A 19,082-nucleotide genomic window follows, 5' to 3' on the forward strand; every position below is an offset into this window, starting at 1 on the left:
ACAGATGGTAAAAAAGATATAAGTTCCTATTCAAATTATGTTTAAAATATTTGAAATTTACTATTGAATAAGGTTTTTGTTGAAAACTAAGTAGTTTATATTTAGCTAAAAGCTATTATAGCACGAAAAATTGTAGTTGAAAGGGTAAGTTTATGAAAAGGCATTGATGAGTGGCAACAGTGTAGTAAGCAACACTGAGGGCTCCAGTAATCGACAAAATTCTGCGTATACAGACTGCGTTTAAGTATACGTTCTGCGTTCTCGACTAATTTCAGCTTTAGTGATTTGTGTGGATGTCAGCTGAAATGTTCACTTTTATGTATGTATATTTAAAACCCAATTTACATACATATGTATATGTATGTATTCACACATCAATTTTTACATGCATTGCTTATTCCTATAAATACTCTACGCCGCTGCATATTTAAGTGGCCACATTACGCTAACGTACGGCTGGCTACCATATGATTTTGGTTTTTGTTGCTGTTACTGTTGTGGCTGTTGCACGTGAGAAATTGTAATTATGGTTTCGTTTGAAACGTTGATTAAAAACTTTGGCAGCGAAAAGGCAAACAAAAGTGCATCTATAAATATTGTATATTGAAAGGGTCAAACCGTAGGAATATACACAAATACATACATACATACCATCAAATGGAGAGTTCCACACACAAACTAGCAGGACTTTAATTTCACGAATAAAAAAAATTTGATATATTGGCCTTAGTCTTAGTATTCGTCTTTTCATTCGCCTTCGTAATCATATTTGACTTCGTATTCGTCTTCTTCTTAGTCGTCATCTTCGGCTTTGTATTAGCAGTCATATTCGTCTTCGTATTGTTCTTCGTTTTTGTGTTTGTCTTCCTATGCGTACTCATCTTTGTATTCTATTTAATTTTTCCTATACGGCTTCGTTTTCATCTTCGTATTCGTGTTGGTATCTTTCTTCGTTTTCGTTTTCGTTTTCGTTTAAGTGTTCGTCGTCATTGTTGTATTCGTAATTCCTATTAGCTCTCGCCTTTCATATTTGTCCTCTTACTTGCCCTTGTCTCTCTTGTCATCTTCGTAATCGTTTTCGTATTTGTCTAAGCTTTCGTATTCGTCCTCGTATTTGTCTTTGTAGTCGTGTTTGTTTTCTTATCCGTATTTGTCTTCGTATGCGTATTGGTAGTTCGTATTCGACTTCGTTTTCGTCTGCGCGTTCGACTTCGTTTTAGTCGTCTTTTCGTACTCGTCTGCATGATTTGCCTTCGTTTTCGTTTTCGTCTTGGTCTTTATACTCGTATTTTTCTTCTAAATATTCAGAAATTAAAAAAAAAACGAACGGATCGCTTTTCACACGACTTTCGATAAGGAATGGAAAGCATTGGGTCTAAAACTACGAATAGTGCACCTACGGTTGTCCCACCCATTATCTCCTACTGACTGCCAGTTTATTGACGTGAACTTTTTTCTTGACTTAATCTTCTTCAAATAGACCTTTACGATGTGGGCAGAACAGTTGAAATTTAACGAGATTGCACGCAGAGACCTCAAGTTGAGTAGCTTGAAAGTTGTGCACACTACTCCAGTAGCTATATTTGAACTGGATTACATCAGTCCACCAATCTGCTTTTAAAATAGATTTTCCATTAGAAATCCAGAGAAAGGTGTACATCTACCGTGCACAGCTGGGCTCTTTGTTCATGTAGCACCAGTTTTACTGATGTCTTAAAGCTCAAAAATAAGGCTGGTAGTGGGTTCTATTAACAAGAACTTTCACTAAATCTATGGCTAAGCCTCCCTCACCATTTTAGCTGGACTTCATCTGAATTAACCGTTATAAAAGAAAGCCCCTCTCTGACTTAGAAGTACCCAAACGTCTTCACAGTCCATCACCATTTCTTCAGATCATGAAATTGCACTTTAGATCCTATAGTTCAGCAGCAAATTCTCGACGCTGTAAATCGAATATTGAAAGAATTTGAATAGGCTAGCCACTAACATGATATACATAGGTTCCCAAGCTTATAAAGATTGGAACGAACCTAGGCTTAATTAACTCTGCGCTTGATGCAGACATTCTCCTATTTTCATGCAAACAATGACTCGAATCACCAACCGGTTTCAGCGTTGTGCCATCTTCAGTGTCATTTTTCGTTCTCCGAACGAACGCCGAAAGCGGTTTGTCTGCAAACCACGCTTGAAAAGGGATGACGGAAATTCGCTCCAAAATAAATTAAATTACATAAATGGTTGGTGAGAAAATTAGTAAATGTTGAAAAAAGGTTATCGCATTTGTACATACAGGAAAAGAGAGAAGAAAACAATAAATTGAACACATCCTTTAGGTAGGAGTATACTTAAAAAATTTTTACCTAAGCAGCTTTAAATTATTGCAAATTTTACATAAATCTATAACATTGAATATGTACATGCACATTTCCGCCACTCAAGTCTGGAATGCCCCTCAACCATAAAAAATACATCCCTATTATTGGAAAAAATTAATTTCAAAAGCACTTATGGCATTTAAGTGTTGTTAAATTGATAAAATTAAGGTGCAACAATTTACAGCACAACGTTTATACACATCCATATGTATCTACGTAAGCGTGCATGAATAAATGCCAACCTTCAATTAAACTTCAACACATGCATTGACGTGTGTTTGTATCTACATATGTGAATAGCTCGTTAAATTGAGTGACTTACGGAGAAACTTTTGAAATTGATTAACAGCGCTTAAACGTAAAAAAATCTGCAAGTGACTTTTCATATCCTCGTAACTACGTAGCAACAATATACACCTACATACGTACACACATATGTATGGACGTACACACTTTCACTCATAAAGGTAATATTATGTGGCATACAACAATGCAGTAAGGATATTAATAAATGTTCGCTAGTGATTGAAATGAAGCGCTCGGCATGTGTAAGTGTAGCTGTGTGTATGTGAGTGCTAATACATTTCAGGCTTTTTACACGCCAACCGCTTTGTATGACCAGCGCGCGCATTCAGCTTCATTTGATGAATTCTTCGAATTAAGCTTTTAAGCTTATAATGCCGCTGAGGCACGCAAAGTGGTCGCTTTGTGACAGTTTTTTGTTTGTCTCTTAATTGAATTTAGTATAAATCATAAGGCGAAATAAGCAGGAGAATTCTATTTAATAATAATTAATTATGATTAATATCTTTATTTTATTTAATTATTGTGCAATTTAATAGATTACACTAGGTTTTTTTTTGTCATATTCACATATGTAGCTCTTATTCACATTTTCAATTAAAACTCATTAGTCAATGTAAATATGTGTGTGTGTATGTACCTATTTAAAACTAAATATTATTAATTGCACTTTTATGTCAATTTAAATTATATTCATTTTTTCGCTTACTACAAAAAGTTACGCTGCTTACAATAAAGCTAATAAATGGCAGGTAATAAATACATTTGAGTGAGTAATTAGTTATTATAAGGGCAATTCTTTTGATTGAATTCAATTCCAAAAAGAATTTAGAAAAGTAAAAGTTTTGTGAAAAGTTTTTTTCAAGGATGTAAACATTTTCTTTGACTTTAATCATAACCAGGGAACGGATTTTTAGGACCTAAAAACCTATAAAAAAGGCAAAATAAAATAACGAAATAGGCTGGAAAAGGCAAAATAAAATAGCGAAAAAGGCAGGAAAAGGCACTAGTACTGCAAAAAAGGCAAAACAAAATAGCGAAAAAGGCAGGAAAAGGCTCTAGGTATTGCAAAAAAAGCAAAATAAAGCACTAAAAAAAGACGGAAAATATGAAGAACAATCAAAAAATACATTTATTTTAGAAATGCTTATATTACAAGTAAAAAATTATATGAAAAATTTGTACATTGAATCTTTGACTATTTTATCCTTTCGAGTTTCTAACTCATAAAACTTTAATCTGTATAATTGTAGTAACATTGAACCACAAGATGCATTTTGAAGTTTTCTGGCAGCATTTTCATTAGATTTTCGCGAAAAAAAGCCTTGAATGTACTAAATGTGCGCCCGACGTAAGTTGATACAAGTGGAGCCCAAATTAAATATGGAACGTTTGAAAAGTTCATATTATCAGGAATAAGGGCGTTTTCCTCGCCCTTTACAATTTTATCCACATCTCTTATTGTCTGCAAGCCTACGTCAGCTGAGAGGCTTTGAATTTTTCCAACACCAATTTGGTAAGAGGTCCCTGCGCTTCTATAAGCCGCATGGGCATGTGTATATTTTTTAATCTTAAAAAAAAAAAAACAAATAAGAAAGTTTAAGTTCGGGCGGAGCCGAACATTAAATACCCGGCGCAAGTACTAAATATATGTTTTCCACCTTTCCGAAAGCTATCGCTACATGATAAGCCGGGGTGTATCAATTTTAAGTAAATTAGCGTCCTTAAATTTCGAAATATTGAAATTTCAAGCATTTCTGAAATTTACCGTTATATGTAAAACGCGCCGTAATTTTAGTCCGATTTCAACAATTTTCAACGGTTTGCTTTTATGTGGCAACCACAATAACCATACCGAGTTTGGTACAAATTGGTAGAACGGTTACCGAGATACATATATGTTATAATAAGTGGGCGGTGCCACGCCCTTTTTCCAAAATTTTATCACAGACATATTTCTTGGTTAAGAATTGTTGCAACCATCAATTTTGAAAAAATTAGCTTTAATATTTACTGATTTATCGAGGATTTCGTATTTCTCGAAATTACCGTTATATAGGATGTGGGCGTGGTTATTGTCCGATTTTAAAAATTTTCGGCCATTTGGTATGCTGTACCAGGACCAACAACTGTGCTAAGTTTGGAAGAAATTGGTGCAGCAGTTACCAAGATATACACATGTAACCATAAGTGGGCGTGGCTACGCCCATTTTCCAAAAATTTTTAATATTCTTATTTTTTGTCTAAAAGTTATTCTAAATATTAATTTTGAGTGAATAATCTTCATTAGTTACTAAAATATCGCAGTTTTCATATTTCTGAAAATTACCGTTATATGGGAGGTAGGCGTGGTTATTGTCCGATTTCGCCCATTTTCAATACCATCCGTCCTACGCCCAAAAGAAGTGCATGTACCAAGCTTCGTTAAGATATCTCAATTTTTACTCGAGTTATCGTGTGCACAGTCGTACGGACGGACGGACGGACGGACGGACGGACGGACGGACGGACGGACAGACAGTCACAGCTTAATCGACTTCTCTTTTCATTCTGATCGTTTATGTATACATTTGTCTATATCTATCTCGATTCGTTTTGCCTGTTACAAACAACCGTTATGTGAACAAAGTTATAATACCCTTGTGCACAAGTGCGCTCGGGTATAAAAATTGTAAATGCTATAATCGCTTTTTTAAAGGTAGAAAAGGCAAAAAAGGCAAATATCTTAAAAAAGGCAAAAAAAGACAACATCAAATGTGTAATATACTCTATCTATTTAGCAGAAAAAAAGGCAATTTCCATAAAATCCGTTCCCTGATCATAACTATTTAATAAGCCTATCTGACTTTTATCTTACCAAGTTTTGTAAGTATATTTTATTCTAGTAGCACTTCAGTCAAACAATCTAAAATTTAATGAAATTCTCTCTCCTCTTATTGCGCAAAATACTTTTCGCTTTACCTTTAAGTTCCCTATAACGGTTCCACATGGCTCGGGTTGCCTTCGATCGCAGCGTTGCCCTTGTAGCCGGCATCTTTTTACTCTGCAGCTTCTTGACATTCCTCATCGGACCAGCTGTTCTTTCGGGCTCGTACTTAATGAGCGGGAAATGTGGTTCCACTCCTTGCGTGTGTCAGTTTGTTGAAGAGTGCTCTCTGAGAGAGCAGGTGTGAGAGTCGAGTGGTGAATGCTTTGGCCGTCTATTGTGATTGCAGCTTTTCGAAGTTGACCCTTGCTTGAGGTGGGTGCGTATCTTGGCTGCAACCATAAAATGGTCCCAGGCAATGTTTGATGGATATTTGTGTGCTGGAACCTAGTACTGCATACTGCCATGTTTCGGACCCCGGCGAAGTCAATCAGCCTCAGTCTGTAATGCCCAAAGAAAATCATATGCAATTTCTGAACATTGCTTTACCGATTTTCTTCCGAACTTTCATAAAATAATCAAAGTGAGCCCAGTATATTTCGTCTCTGAAAATTCGGCGAAAAATCGAAGAGGATCATAACTCCTTAAGATTTCTCTGCAAGCATGGTTTTTCAGTGCGCTGATTCAAATTTAAATGATCCATACAGAGTTTTTCATAGACAAAAAAAAAGACAAAATGTTATTATAGCTGGAAATTCTTGCTGGAAATAATAAAATTCACTTAAAGCTTAACTCTTATTACATTAGCCACTTTATTACCTAATTTAATACAAATACGAAATGCATGCTTCCGAAGAAAAATATAACCAATATTAGCCATTAATGTGATTGATTCTTGAAAATAATCATTACATGTCTAATATTAGTTGTGCATACACTCTTATTCGGAGAATATTTACTCAATAAAGATGGATACAATTTATTTTATGTACTTGCATATTTTTAGCACATCATCAATGCAACAAATCACTATACAATTTGAATTTTAGCAAGAACGATAGATACTTTCATCATCAGATCCAATCAATTTCATACAACACCCGCGGTCAATGTCTACATACATACATACATATACTCTTTTTTTATTGCCTTCATTATGGCAAGAAATCTGCTTGTATGTATCCTTGCATGCAGGTGCGGATTTTAGCATGGTGCGGCATGGCCGCGGCTCAGTTGTTTGAACATTTTTAATGTCCAAAAAAGTTTTGTCATCAACATTTTTGGTAGAATCTGAGGAACGTTTTTTGCCAGACACTATTTTCATATCCTTTAGTTTTTCTGATTTTGCCAAAAATATTGTTTAAAAGGTGGTTATCTAAGGTTTTATGCGCTTTTATTCAACCTTTTCAGGATCATGGGAAATATACTTAACAAAAAGTTACTCCACTCAAAATGAAATTTTCTGTATTTTTAGTAGCGTAAGAAATATTTTCTGTTTTTGAAATGTGCGTCATATTCATTTAGCTAAGTATTTTTATCATGGAATTGTTTTTCTAATTTGGAAAAAAATTTAAAAAATATATACGAACTTTTTTTAATTTTAATATTTTAGAAAAACATGTACAAAAAATATAATGTAAAAAAAAGTTAGTTAGGAATAAGTATGTTTAACCAAATTAAGTAGGGATTTCTCCCCGGAACAAATTTTTGTGGTGAAAATAATTTTGTAAAAAAAAAATATTTTTAGTAATAGAATTAAAAAAAAATTATGTTGGGACATTTTTAAAGATTTAACATTTTAGGTGAAAATAAAATTTTTCTAAATTTTTTTTTACAGAAAAAAACATTACGAACAAAATACATACACATTTTTTGGAAAACAGTATACAGCGAAATTTAAAAATCCTGCAATACTTTAAAAAAGGATTTCTAGAACAAAATTATTAAAAAAAAAAATATATTTTTTGGGGAAAATCCATTTTTGGAGAAAATGAATTTGGGGAAAAACGCTAATTGAAATTAACAAAATTATGGGATTTTTTTTCTTAAATACAACATTTTTTTTGTTTGATATCAGAATTTCATTATTCAATCCTGCATGAACCACAGTTTCAATTCAAATCGCGAATTTTTTCGTAATATATGCTTACGGTCCTGAGCGGGTTAACTTGCTCAAATTCCAATCGATTTTAAACTAACTTACCGAGTCCAAGACACACGCCGCACAGTGAGGAAAACTTGGAAATTAATTTTCATTTGATTTGATAAATTTTTAATTAAACAAAATAAAATTAATAAATGTTACAAAACGAAAAAGTGAAAGTTTAAATTTATAAAAAAATTTTCAACAAAATAACAAAAGTTTTTTTTTCAGAATTTTTAGAATTTGTTTGGCAGTTTTATAGACCGTTAAATTTTCTTTAATGAAAGCTGGTGAGATTTCGAATAGATCTGTCGAGCCCGATTTTTCAGTTTTTATTTGTTTCTATTAAATTTTTTAATGCAAAGTGAAAGTATACATTTTGAAGAAAACTGATTCTGCTGCTCATGTCAATAAATATTACTTAACAAAAACTAGTTAAAAAGAAATGTAGGGTTGTCACAAATTAAAAAATCGCAAATTTGAAAGTTTGAATTTACAAAAAAAAATGTTAGGCAAATTATAAAATTTTTCCGATTGTTTCGTTTTAGTGGAACAGGAAAATTTATTTTCTTTTTTAAATTGCCACTTTCTCTGTATTTTGCATTAAAAAAATTAATAAAAAAATTTAAATTAAAAACTCGGGCTCAAGGGTATCATTTCAATTATTTTACCAAGTAAGTTCCAGTTTTAACCCTTATATATATAGTTTTAAATCGATATATAATAAAAATGGTAAGCCACTTAAACAAATTCTTTTGTATTTATTCGTATTTTGACTACCCTAAATGAATGTAATTGGTCTATTTCCCATCAATTTTTGAGTGTTGCACTGTGATATTGCTGAAACGCATTACACTTGATAAAAACGTAATTGCTAAAGGGTCCCACATTTCCACCGGCCTTTGGCCCCGCACACTTGCTAGTGCGGCCCTGCTTATATGAACCATATTTGCGCACGATATAATCTAATAAATACATGCATATGTATGTATGTGTGTATGTGTTTATGAAAGTACACAGCAGTAAGCACCCACAGCAGCTACTAGCTGCAGGCGCCATTAATCGGATTTTCTATTGTTGGTCGGTAGATGGGTTTGGTGCGCGAGTATGCAAGTAATTGGCTATTGGGTGTGGGTATTGGTGCTGCTGTAGAAGTAGGTGTGAAAATGAGCGGGTGTTCATGCACTCAATACACTAATCAAATCAGACACCACATCATTTGGCCATTCTTGCTCACATTTCTAGTTAATATGCCAAAATAAATCAATTCAAGCGAACGCGTTGGAAATGCTTTTTTTTATTAGTTATTGCTATCGCTAAACATACATACATAGATACACAGTAAACAATACTTATGTATGAATGCATGTGTGTGTGCGTGTTTATCTAGCTAGCTGTATCGTCATTGTAATTCATTGGCTCTTATTTTTCTTGTTCCACTTGCAGCAAAACACAAATTACCCGTACAAAGAGCGCACAGGCGGGCGGGCGCTTTCGGCCGACAGGAGCAGCAGAACGACTTTGGCGACAGCAACGATGACAGCTACCATGGCGGCCAAAGATACAAATCAATTGACGCGAAATAAAGCCAGCGCCATCAACTCCAGCTACCCATTACGGCAGCAGCCACCATTTTTCCAGCAGCAGCCAACAACACAAACAACGATGGCTAGCAGAGCGATAAATATTGGTTTTACTGGCTATACACACGCTTACCTACATCATCAGCAGCAGCAGCAGCAACAAACACGCGGCGGTGCGACCAATGGGGAAATTTTAAATGAAAGGGTGCAGCGAGATGAAATGGTCAGCAACCGTGTTGCCGCCGCGAATGCAATCGGTGTTGTAGTTGATGATGATGAGGGCAATGTCGATGGCACTGGCAATGTATATAAAGATAGTGTCGCCAGCATGGCTCCCAATGGCGCAACGACGACAAATGTGGTTGTTGTTGATGATATTAATCTAGCCGTTGACACTTGTACAGGTGTGCCGACAGCGGACGGCATTCAAGTGGACGACGACGACGACGACGATGATGATGATGATGATAGCGATTCATTCGGTTCAATGGAAACTTTGTCGGACAATGTAGCTGTTTGGGTGGATGGCGAAAAGCATTGGGTGGCAGGTGTGGATGCGAATACAACTTGTGCGGAGCTGATTGGCGCATTGCTCAATTATCAAAACGCACAGCAAATGCAACAAAAACGCCATGAGCAACAGCAGCAGCAGCAGCAGCATATGTTTAATGTCAATAATGGCAAAAACAACAATTGTATTAAGAATAACAATAACAGCAAAGCAAACGGCAACACCACCACCACCACCGCCAACAGCTTTAATACGAATAGCAGCAGCAGCATCAGCCCACCACCAAATACAGCCATCAATCAATCAATGTTAATAAAAACATCAACGAATACCAAAGAAAATTGCGTTCCCGTGCTAGCTGCAAGCAATCACGTCGAATTGACTGTTGGTGGTTGCTATCCCGCTGCGCTTTCTGCGATGGCGCTAACCGTTCCCGCAACTGGCTGTGGTGGCGATGGTGGCCCTTTTAACGTTGGCAATCACCGCCGCCTAGCGCAGGCATGCGAGTACGTCATTGTCAAGCAGCATCGTCACTGTGAGGAGTATTTAGATGGGAATGCGAAGGTATTCGATGTGCTGCCAGCGCATGATGGCTCCGCCAGGAAGGAGGTAAGTTGTTTGTGTGTTTATTTACCGCTGTCATGTTGTCAAAATATTGCGTGCAAAATGCAGGCACTCGTAGATAGTAGTAGACTAGACTCTATTACTGTTATAAATTCTGAGGTTGACATGCTGCGCTTTTTATTTTTATTCTTGTTTTTATGAGAGAGTGGATAGCGGCATGAAATGCACTGTGTGTGCTCCTCCTTCACCGAGCGATAACTAGGGCATATGGCCTACTGTGCATGTGTCTTGATTAGGCACATGCTTATATTGTGGCCTTCTCCTCAACTAGTGTGCGCAGGAAACTCAGAGTAGCACTCGTCTTCTTCTTCGCTCCTCGAAACGATACTATTTTTTGGGCCTCAATATATGTATGTAGATTGGCGATGTGCTGCCTATTATGAGCTTGGGAATTTCGATGTTTTCCAAAACATTTTGAGTTTGTCGCCATTTTAATTGCTTCGATAGATATATCGATATTAAAATCAGACGTGCACCGCGACCTTGTGATATATTGTGGCCTCTACTCTTCACAACACGGCTCAGCGTCAATTGGAGTCATGTCTACTGAGGCCCTTGCGAGATAGTCCGCTGTCTCATTACCCGCTATCCAACTGCGGCCGGGTACCCATGCTAACTGGATGTTCTTTTGCCCACCAAGGGCGGTAAGTTTCTCAATACACTCAAGGACTAATGAAGATCCAATTGAGCGCTGATGATCTTATTTCGGTACCCTCTGTGTATCATTAGCTCGACACACAGATGGATGGCGTATACCTTTGCCTGAAAATGCTCCGATACTTTCCCATAGGAATAGATATCCTAGTAGTAATTGCGTAATTATTAACTTAAGAAATCTACAAGTAGTCTAGAAGTCTGTAAACGTCGATTTTTAAAATGCTGTCATATTCGTTAATGGAGTAATGTTCCATGTTTGTTCCAAAGTGGATCCCTTCGTATGTATTTTAATCCGCCGCACTGTGTCTATACCGTTTAAAATCTTATACAGCTCATCGTTCCGTCATCTGCGGTATTTGCCTTCACTAACGCGCAAAGGCCCTCAGAAGTTTTCATTGTACAGACGCCTTCCACCTAAAGAAATCATTATTTATTGCTATTTTGAGGAGCCTCAATGCCCTGATAACTCTGGCGTGGTCTATTGATGGATGACGCTCCACGCAACCCAGATAGCCGAGCCTAAGTCTAGAGAGGGAAAATGCACTCGCGCTAAGCGAAGGTACCAGTGTCCCTACAAATTCCAAGCCGAGTTCGAAGGTTCCAAATTCGATGGGCAGATAAACCGCTTCACTATGGCCTACACATTCGATTCTGTGCACCACTAAACTCTTTAATTACTCAGTGGACTGCCAACACACCATTGGGATATCCGGATATCTGGAGTATCTGAATAGTCAACAAATCCGGATAGAACTCTTAGCCCTAGTGAGCGAATTTATTAGCTAGGTATAGGGTGATTCAATAAAACCGCAGATTTTATTTTAAGTATAAATAAAATACACCAAGATTTTTCGATTCTATTTCTTTTTATCATGTTTTTTAGTCTACATATGGCATAGTTTGGGCTGTACCCTACGTTAGGTTGATTGTCGATTCCGTTTATAAAAAAAGGCTCAGGGGCTATTGTGTTGCCGCATGTGGGATCAGCAACTCCCAATCCGTCCTTCGCAGGAATTTCAGAAGACCCCTAATTTGTACGCATCTAAGGTCCTCCCAGTTGTCGAGGAATAGCCTACCAAGAGTGGAGAGTCTTCGCCTGTACAGAGCAGGGCACTGGCACAACCGGTGCAGAGTCGTTTCCTCCTCCTCTTCATTTTGACAGCTTTTAATAATCTAATATTCATCCCGCAATTGCTAGGCAGTTTTGCAGGTAATCTCGTCATGCCATATGTCGTTCGCCACTTAAGTAAGCCTCTCAGAAATAAGTAGGTTCTAAGTTTGTAAGGATATTCCTATTTTATAATTTGCATCCTCAATAAGAAGTTTGGTGCCGAGCCGCGCCAGTTTATCGGTCTTACTATTCCTCTCTATATTGCAGTGCTACGGATCCCAAACATACCAGCTTCCGCCGACTGCTTCGTGAGGTGTTTTATGGCCGCTAGGCTGTCAGTAAATATGTATATATCAACTTGGGATATCATACCACACTTTACCAGTTTTGTGGCCCTGTCGATTGGCATCAATACCGCATGAAAGACACTTCAGTGGTAAATGCTTTCCCGGCAGCATTTTTTTTTTAAGTTTACGCCTTTCCCAATAATATTCCACCATAGCACTATACCTTGCCTGAAAATTGGCTCAACTAAAGCTGTGTATAGGCAGCGTATTATTTTGGGTTCCATTCCCAATCTTTTTCCTATTAACCTGCCGCATTAATACATATAGTGCTATCGTTGCTTTGCGCACTCTATCTGCAATGCTGGGATCCCAATTTAGTTTCCTATCAAGTATGAGACCTAGATATTTGTCTCCTTTCTCGATGCAAGGGAGTTGAGGTATTTACCCGAAGTAGCTATATATTACTACATAGTCGGCGTTTGCAATTAACTTCCAGCCAATATCGTCGAGTTCTTGAAGGGGGCTATCTACGGCTATGTTCTACAGAAGCGGTAAAATTACTCCGTCCTAGGGCCAAATCCTGCGCTTATTTCTCGACCGATATTCATTCATCGAATGTATATCATTTATAAAGCGTATAATTTCATTCTTCAGCTCTGGCATCGTCTCAGGCTTATTGACATAAAGCATACTTTTCACGTAGCCCCGGAGGGGGAAGTCCAACGGTGCCAACTCGCAAGATTTTGGCGGCCATTTGACCTCCATGTTTCGTATGATAATGCGTCCTGGTAGTCTCTTTCGCAATAGGGTTATTGTTTCATGCGCTGTGTGATGAGGGCCACTATTCTGCTTGTTAATAAGTTCCAGTCAGATTCGGTGGAACAATTCCACAAGATTTCCGCAGGTGAGATTTCAAAGCATCCAATAGAAGCAGGAAAAATGATCAACTACAGTTTTACGGTGCATAATGTACTCGTATGTTCATCAACCAAAGCAATGTTATTTGTCCGTAGTCAACAATAAATCGGTTTACATTCGATGCAAAATTGGTTGTTGATGTTGAGGTTTGACGCTGACGAGCACAGTTGGTAACAGTTACGGGCAAACGCGGAAGCCAAGGACATTCGCAACGTTGGCAAAGTCATAGATTGCGAAAACAGCAACGCACTGTAGCTGTCAGTCAAGCAAACAAGTCACGCAATGCCTACTCAACGACGTACAATACGAGTCTAACCGCCAAAAGGCGGCTCAACCACTGATGAGGTTGCCTTGCAGAAAAAAAAATAAAAAACAGAAATGTTGAAATACTTAACTACTCAGGGCAGCCAAGACGAATGCAGGGAAGTACATAGGCAGGCAGGCAAGTCGTAAAGCTCAGCAGTCGCATGTATTTAGCATTTCCTTGATTGTTTCGAGCCGCATTTCGCCTGCTGTCATTATGTCGAAAAATTTTCAAATCGTACGCTGTTGCTCAGCTTTCGCTTTTAACTGTTCGCATTACACTTCACACTTTCCGCTTTGGCATTTTTGAAAATGTTAAAGTTTCGTTGAAAAACTTTGCAAATCTTCCTGCGGCACCAACAACTAAACAACAAAGCAACCAACGAACCATTGATGAAGCAAAGTTTGCCACTTCAGTCTTTTCTTCGCACAAGCAAGCAATTGTGTGAAGTGTTTTTGTTTTTTTTTTTTATCGTGCCATATGCAATGACGGCAAGCAATTTGCGATTTGTAAGACATGCAATTCATTTTTAGTGTTAAGTGTTGAGTCACGCAACATTTTTACTTACGAAAAACTATGCAATTTTTCAAAGCCATTATTTCCGTTCCACTTTCTTTCTTTCTTTCATGCATGACAACGCAACAAAAAAAACACAAACAAACTACAAATTCCAACTACAACTATACAACTATTGTAAATGCAATGCAACCACAACATCGATTCGCGCGGCAAACCAATGAACTGCATATGTACACGCACGCACGCATGCACCTACTACTGCTTGGACCCAATATGCATGCAACGGGCTACTCTGCGCACGATGATCCGCTACTCGCCACTCGACCATTCAACAACCGCCGCATCACCACACTCTAACTGTGACCTCATCAACGACTCGACGACCTCTTTCAACCAACCAACCAACCACCTAATTCATTAGTGCGAATTGCTACTACGACGCCTAGCTGCCGCCAACTCGAGCAACAGCACCAACAACAACAACAATCATGCGACTTTCACTACATTTCCAGCCGGCGCATTGCATCGTCCCAGCTCACCGTCGCTCAACCTCAATACACAGGTCTCTTCGCTGTTATCCACGGACAAGGACAGCGGCATGGGCAGTCCGGTGGGCAGTTCGCGTAGCGCGCGGCTACGTCGCCGCAAATACAAATCAGCAGCTACGGTGAGTTGGCTGGCACAGGCGAATACATTGCATCCACGCGTCTCACAGCGCGCTGTCGCCGCTTTTAGTGGACTCAATACACAGCTGACCAATGCACATGGTGACAATGGGAAGCACATTGCTGTCATTGAACAGGCATTGGGCGAGGATGGGTTGGGCGTGGATGCGCTGAATGGGTTAGGTGGAGGCGGTGTAGGAGGAGGAGGCGGTGGAGGAGGCGGCGTAAGTGCAAATGAGCGGCTTCTGAAAATTATTCTAGCACAGGATGAAACCATTCATCGTCAGTTGGCACTTCTAAGGTGAGCTTATGCAACTTTCTAGATACTTATTGTTAAACAGTGACTCACAAATGTGTGTAGGGAAATTGGTTTTGCGAAAGAATTTATGAAATTCATACATACAAATTAACAAGAAAATATATATATATATAAAGCTACTATTTGTAGTGTAGTTTTTGAGGTGTTGTTATTTTTAATATTTTTTTTTTATTATTATTATTAAGGGGCTTCCCTGACCTGGTGTGGTCTGTTTCTGGACAGATGGGCGTTTAGTCAGCTCAGCGAGCGCTGGGCGAAGACCTTGGAATGCAAGGTGTCAAAATTCTTCTGGCCACGGGGGTAAACCGGAGACTCTCTGGGTAGCTCTTGAGCCTAAGCATGCTGCTTCTCTCACTATTGGTGGGAATGCTTACTGGTCACTTCGAGATGGGTAGTCATGCCGTAAGGAGCTTTGTTTCCTCTGCAAAAAGCCGTAGATGTCGTCATTCTCCCTTAGCTTTCCCTACCGTCCCACTCACCTTCCGGTCTGCCTCCGTCCTTTTCCCTCTCCCCTCTTAAGGGCATCACAATGGACAGCTTAGTCGAGTCCAAGTGGGCCTTCATATACGGAGGCAGCCTGCCTATCTAACCTAACTTAAGGGGCCAAAAGCAACACCCCTTTTACAATTATCTATTGTGCGTGGCCTGTCCACCCTATATGGGAAGGCTTTTAATGTAGCCTAGCACTTGCAAGGGCGCTTTCTTCAGAATTTCAAATGGTATAAATGTAGCACCAACCTAGAGAATAGCAGAGTTGTGAAAAATGCACTAATATTTTAATGCATAGCATTTTAATGTTAATGTAAAAAAATAATGCATTATGTTTTGTAATTTAATGCAAATGAAAAATTTAAATGCATTAATTTTGAAAATGTAATGCTTAATAAAATTTGAATGCATTTCTTCTGAAAACTAAGCATTTGTTTTTCTTAATTTCATACCTTTCACTTAAATTTATTTGAACAAATCGACTAAAGGGTCAAAAATTGTAAGAAAAAGCATTTGCTTAGGTTTTATGCATGCGGCACATTATCAATTAAACTGCTTTGTATTTCAGTGATATACGTATGTAATTAACGGCGAGGTTCCTTACTAACGCACAACGAATTACAATATTTATCGTATTAGCTATGACAAATATCCTGAGTACAACTTAATGCAAACGGGTAAAACGATTACTTATTTTAATGCATTAAAATTTTCCATTAGCATTAGGTTTGGATAATTTAATAAAAAAAAAATCATTAGCATTATTTTTTCAAGAATTAATGCATTAAAATTTTATTAATTATTAAATATTCAAAATTAATGCATTTGCATTTTTTTGGCATTAAATTTATAAAATTTAATGCATTAATTTTTACATTAACATAATTGCCTCAATGTTACATTAATGCATTGAAAATTTAATGCATTTTTCACAACTCTGGAGAATAGGTATTATCTAACGTTTCTTCGCCCAGCTCGTCGCGAAAACGAGAGACGGTTGTTACTAAAAGATGAATTTTACTGAGATGATAGCGTAGAGAAGAATGTCCCGTCAGTACCCACTTGGAGATTTGGATCACTTTCTGCCTAACTTAATTAGTTTCTTTGTAGCTTTTTTTCAAGGATGTGTAGATATATCGTTGGGCTTGTCGTGCGCTGTGCACTCCGTCCAGTGCCTGGTGAACAATTCGCCTATCTAGTTATTTGTGATCCCCTTCATGTGTGCTTTGGTAAGTTCACAAAACGCGTTCCAGACCATGAAATACTGCGATAGCTCTTTAGGTCGCTCGGCAGTCTGCCTTCTCATTGTCACCATGTCCTTCATGACCCCGCTTCCCATGCTAATACAACAGTTTTCTTGGCTCCGATATAATATAGATATATTTCGAGGATGTGGTTCAGGTGTAAGACTTCATCGAAAGTTATTACTGGAATATATGTACACTTGAGATCAGCTGATTAAGTCATCAACATTTTGATCAATTTTGGCTATTTTTCTTTTGTTTATTTAATGTTTATTTTTTTCATAAAAGTCTGGCTCAGTATATAACAAACACCATATAAATCTACATAACAAAATTTGTACAAAAATAATAAAAGATCTGCAAACTTTCAGCTAAATTTTCAATTTTTTTAGATTTTAAAGAATTTTGTTAAGTATGCAGTTTAAGGGCCCATTTAATTCCACGGTAACAACTGAAAGTTTTAAATTGCTAATGGGTCGCGTTTATTTTTAATAATTTTTTTTCTAACTGCATTACAAATTTTTTTCCATACAAAATATATTCGACGAATTTTTTCGGATTTAACGTTGATTTTTGGCAATTGTTTTTCATGCAGTTTCTTCCATAAAAAAAAAACAAAAATACTTTGTATGGAAAATATGCGAAACACTTTCAACAAAAAAAAAATTTCACAAATCAACGCAATTTTTGACTAACTTCAAATTTGCATTTGTATACTAGAATTTAATGGGCTACAAAACTGCATTCTCGAAAAAAATCTGATTAAAAAGTTGAAAATTTGCATGTAAATTTATTGAGTTTTCGCGAGTTTTGCACAAAGTTTAGAACTTATATTTTTATGTTTTTTGTTGTAGAATTAACCATACTTTAAAATCTTTGTAATACCTATATATGTATGTATTTTCATAATAATTATGCACTGGAAAATGTATAGGGGTATTCACGATCCAGTGCATACCGTCTACCATGGTGCATAGATAGCATGATTGGCTAATTTTGTTGTTGTTTGAACTCATGAAACAACAACAATCATGCTATTTATGCTATCTATGCACCATGCTAGACCATATGCACCGGATCGTGAATACCCCTTATGTACATACATAATTCGAATTGTTGTTTTACATACTAAATTAGTGAAGTGTAAACATACCCTGCCAATTTGCTGCACACTTTTGTGAGTAACAGTACAAATTCGCGCACTCAAAACCACACATTTCTGTATGCTGTTGCATATTTTGTTTATTTATGCCTTGTTTACACATGCATGTTGCTTTTGTTTTTGTAATTTTCTCACTATACATACTTTACTTTTTTGTTTGTTTGTTTGTTCATTTTGTGCTCTACGAACACAAACACACCCCCACATGGCCGGCTGAACAAACAGAGAGAAGGAACGACAAATTTCTAAAATTGAAGAGGAAAAGCATCGTGTCCGCGAACGCGAATTGGGAAAAAATTACCTGCTCGAAACGTACCTGAATGGCTTGGATGAAGCGAATGTGGAGCACGATTTGGATGGAGGCACCGATGTTGGAGGATTTGCCGATAGTCCACTTAATGAATTCAATGATGTACGCCATGCCGATACCATTGCTGCTGCTACCAATGATGCTGGCGGTGATGGGCATGACAATGACGCTGATGTGGAAATTTTTATAGGTAAGTAATGATTTTTGTTTCAAAAGAATTTTTTAAAATTCGCGTATAAATTGCACGCACTTACATTTTATGATTTATGAAAAAACCAAAAGGTGAATTGCAATTACTTTCATTTGTATATAAGCATCCGGCTCAGTAGTTACCTCTGTAAAATCTCTGAGTGGTCACTGTGTACGCTTTCAGCAAATATGGCGCCACATTGAGTTATTAAAAAGTGTTTTTTCTTCTTCTTCTTTTTATGCATGTATGAATGTATTCATATAAGTGATGACTTAAATTTGCATATACAATGAAATTGTTGCACAACTTTATTACATGTCTGTACATACACATGAACATATAGTAGGGTGGAGCGAAAAAAATAATTTTACGATTTCGAAATTTAAATAGTGCTGAAAAGTCGCGCGACATGATCTCATTGAAATGACGTAAAGCGCAAATTTTGACATATAGCATACGTTAAGGCGTTATTCGATTTCAAAATTTAAATAGCGCTGAAAAG

At 37.3% G+C, this 19,082-nt stretch overlaps 1 protein-coding gene across 1 annotated transcript in view; it reads left to right on the plus strand.

The window, feature by feature from the left end:
• The window catches only part of LOC118746860, a 100,856-nt gene that overhangs the window by 62,897 nt on the left and 18,877 nt on the right, over positions 1-19,082 (plus strand). The window contains exons 3-5 of the mRNA XM_036480820.1: positions 9,134-10,390; positions 14,623-15,167; positions 18,306-18,580. Of these exons, the coding sequence (XP_036336713.1) occupies positions 9,224-10,390; positions 14,623-15,167; positions 18,306-18,580 (1,987 nt within the window). The 5' untranslated portion in view covers positions 9,134-9,223. The remainder of the gene's footprint in view (positions 1-9,133; positions 10,391-14,622; positions 15,168-18,305; positions 18,581-19,082) is intronic.

The sequence above is a fragment of the Rhagoletis pomonella genome, unplaced genomic scaffold, assembly GCF_013731165.1.
Source record: "Rhagoletis pomonella isolate Grant_MI unplaced genomic scaffold, Rhpom_1.0 Rhpom_scaffold_00011, whole genome shotgun sequence".
Lineage (NCBI taxonomy): Eukaryota > Metazoa > Arthropoda > Insecta > Diptera > Tephritidae > Rhagoletis > Rhagoletis pomonella.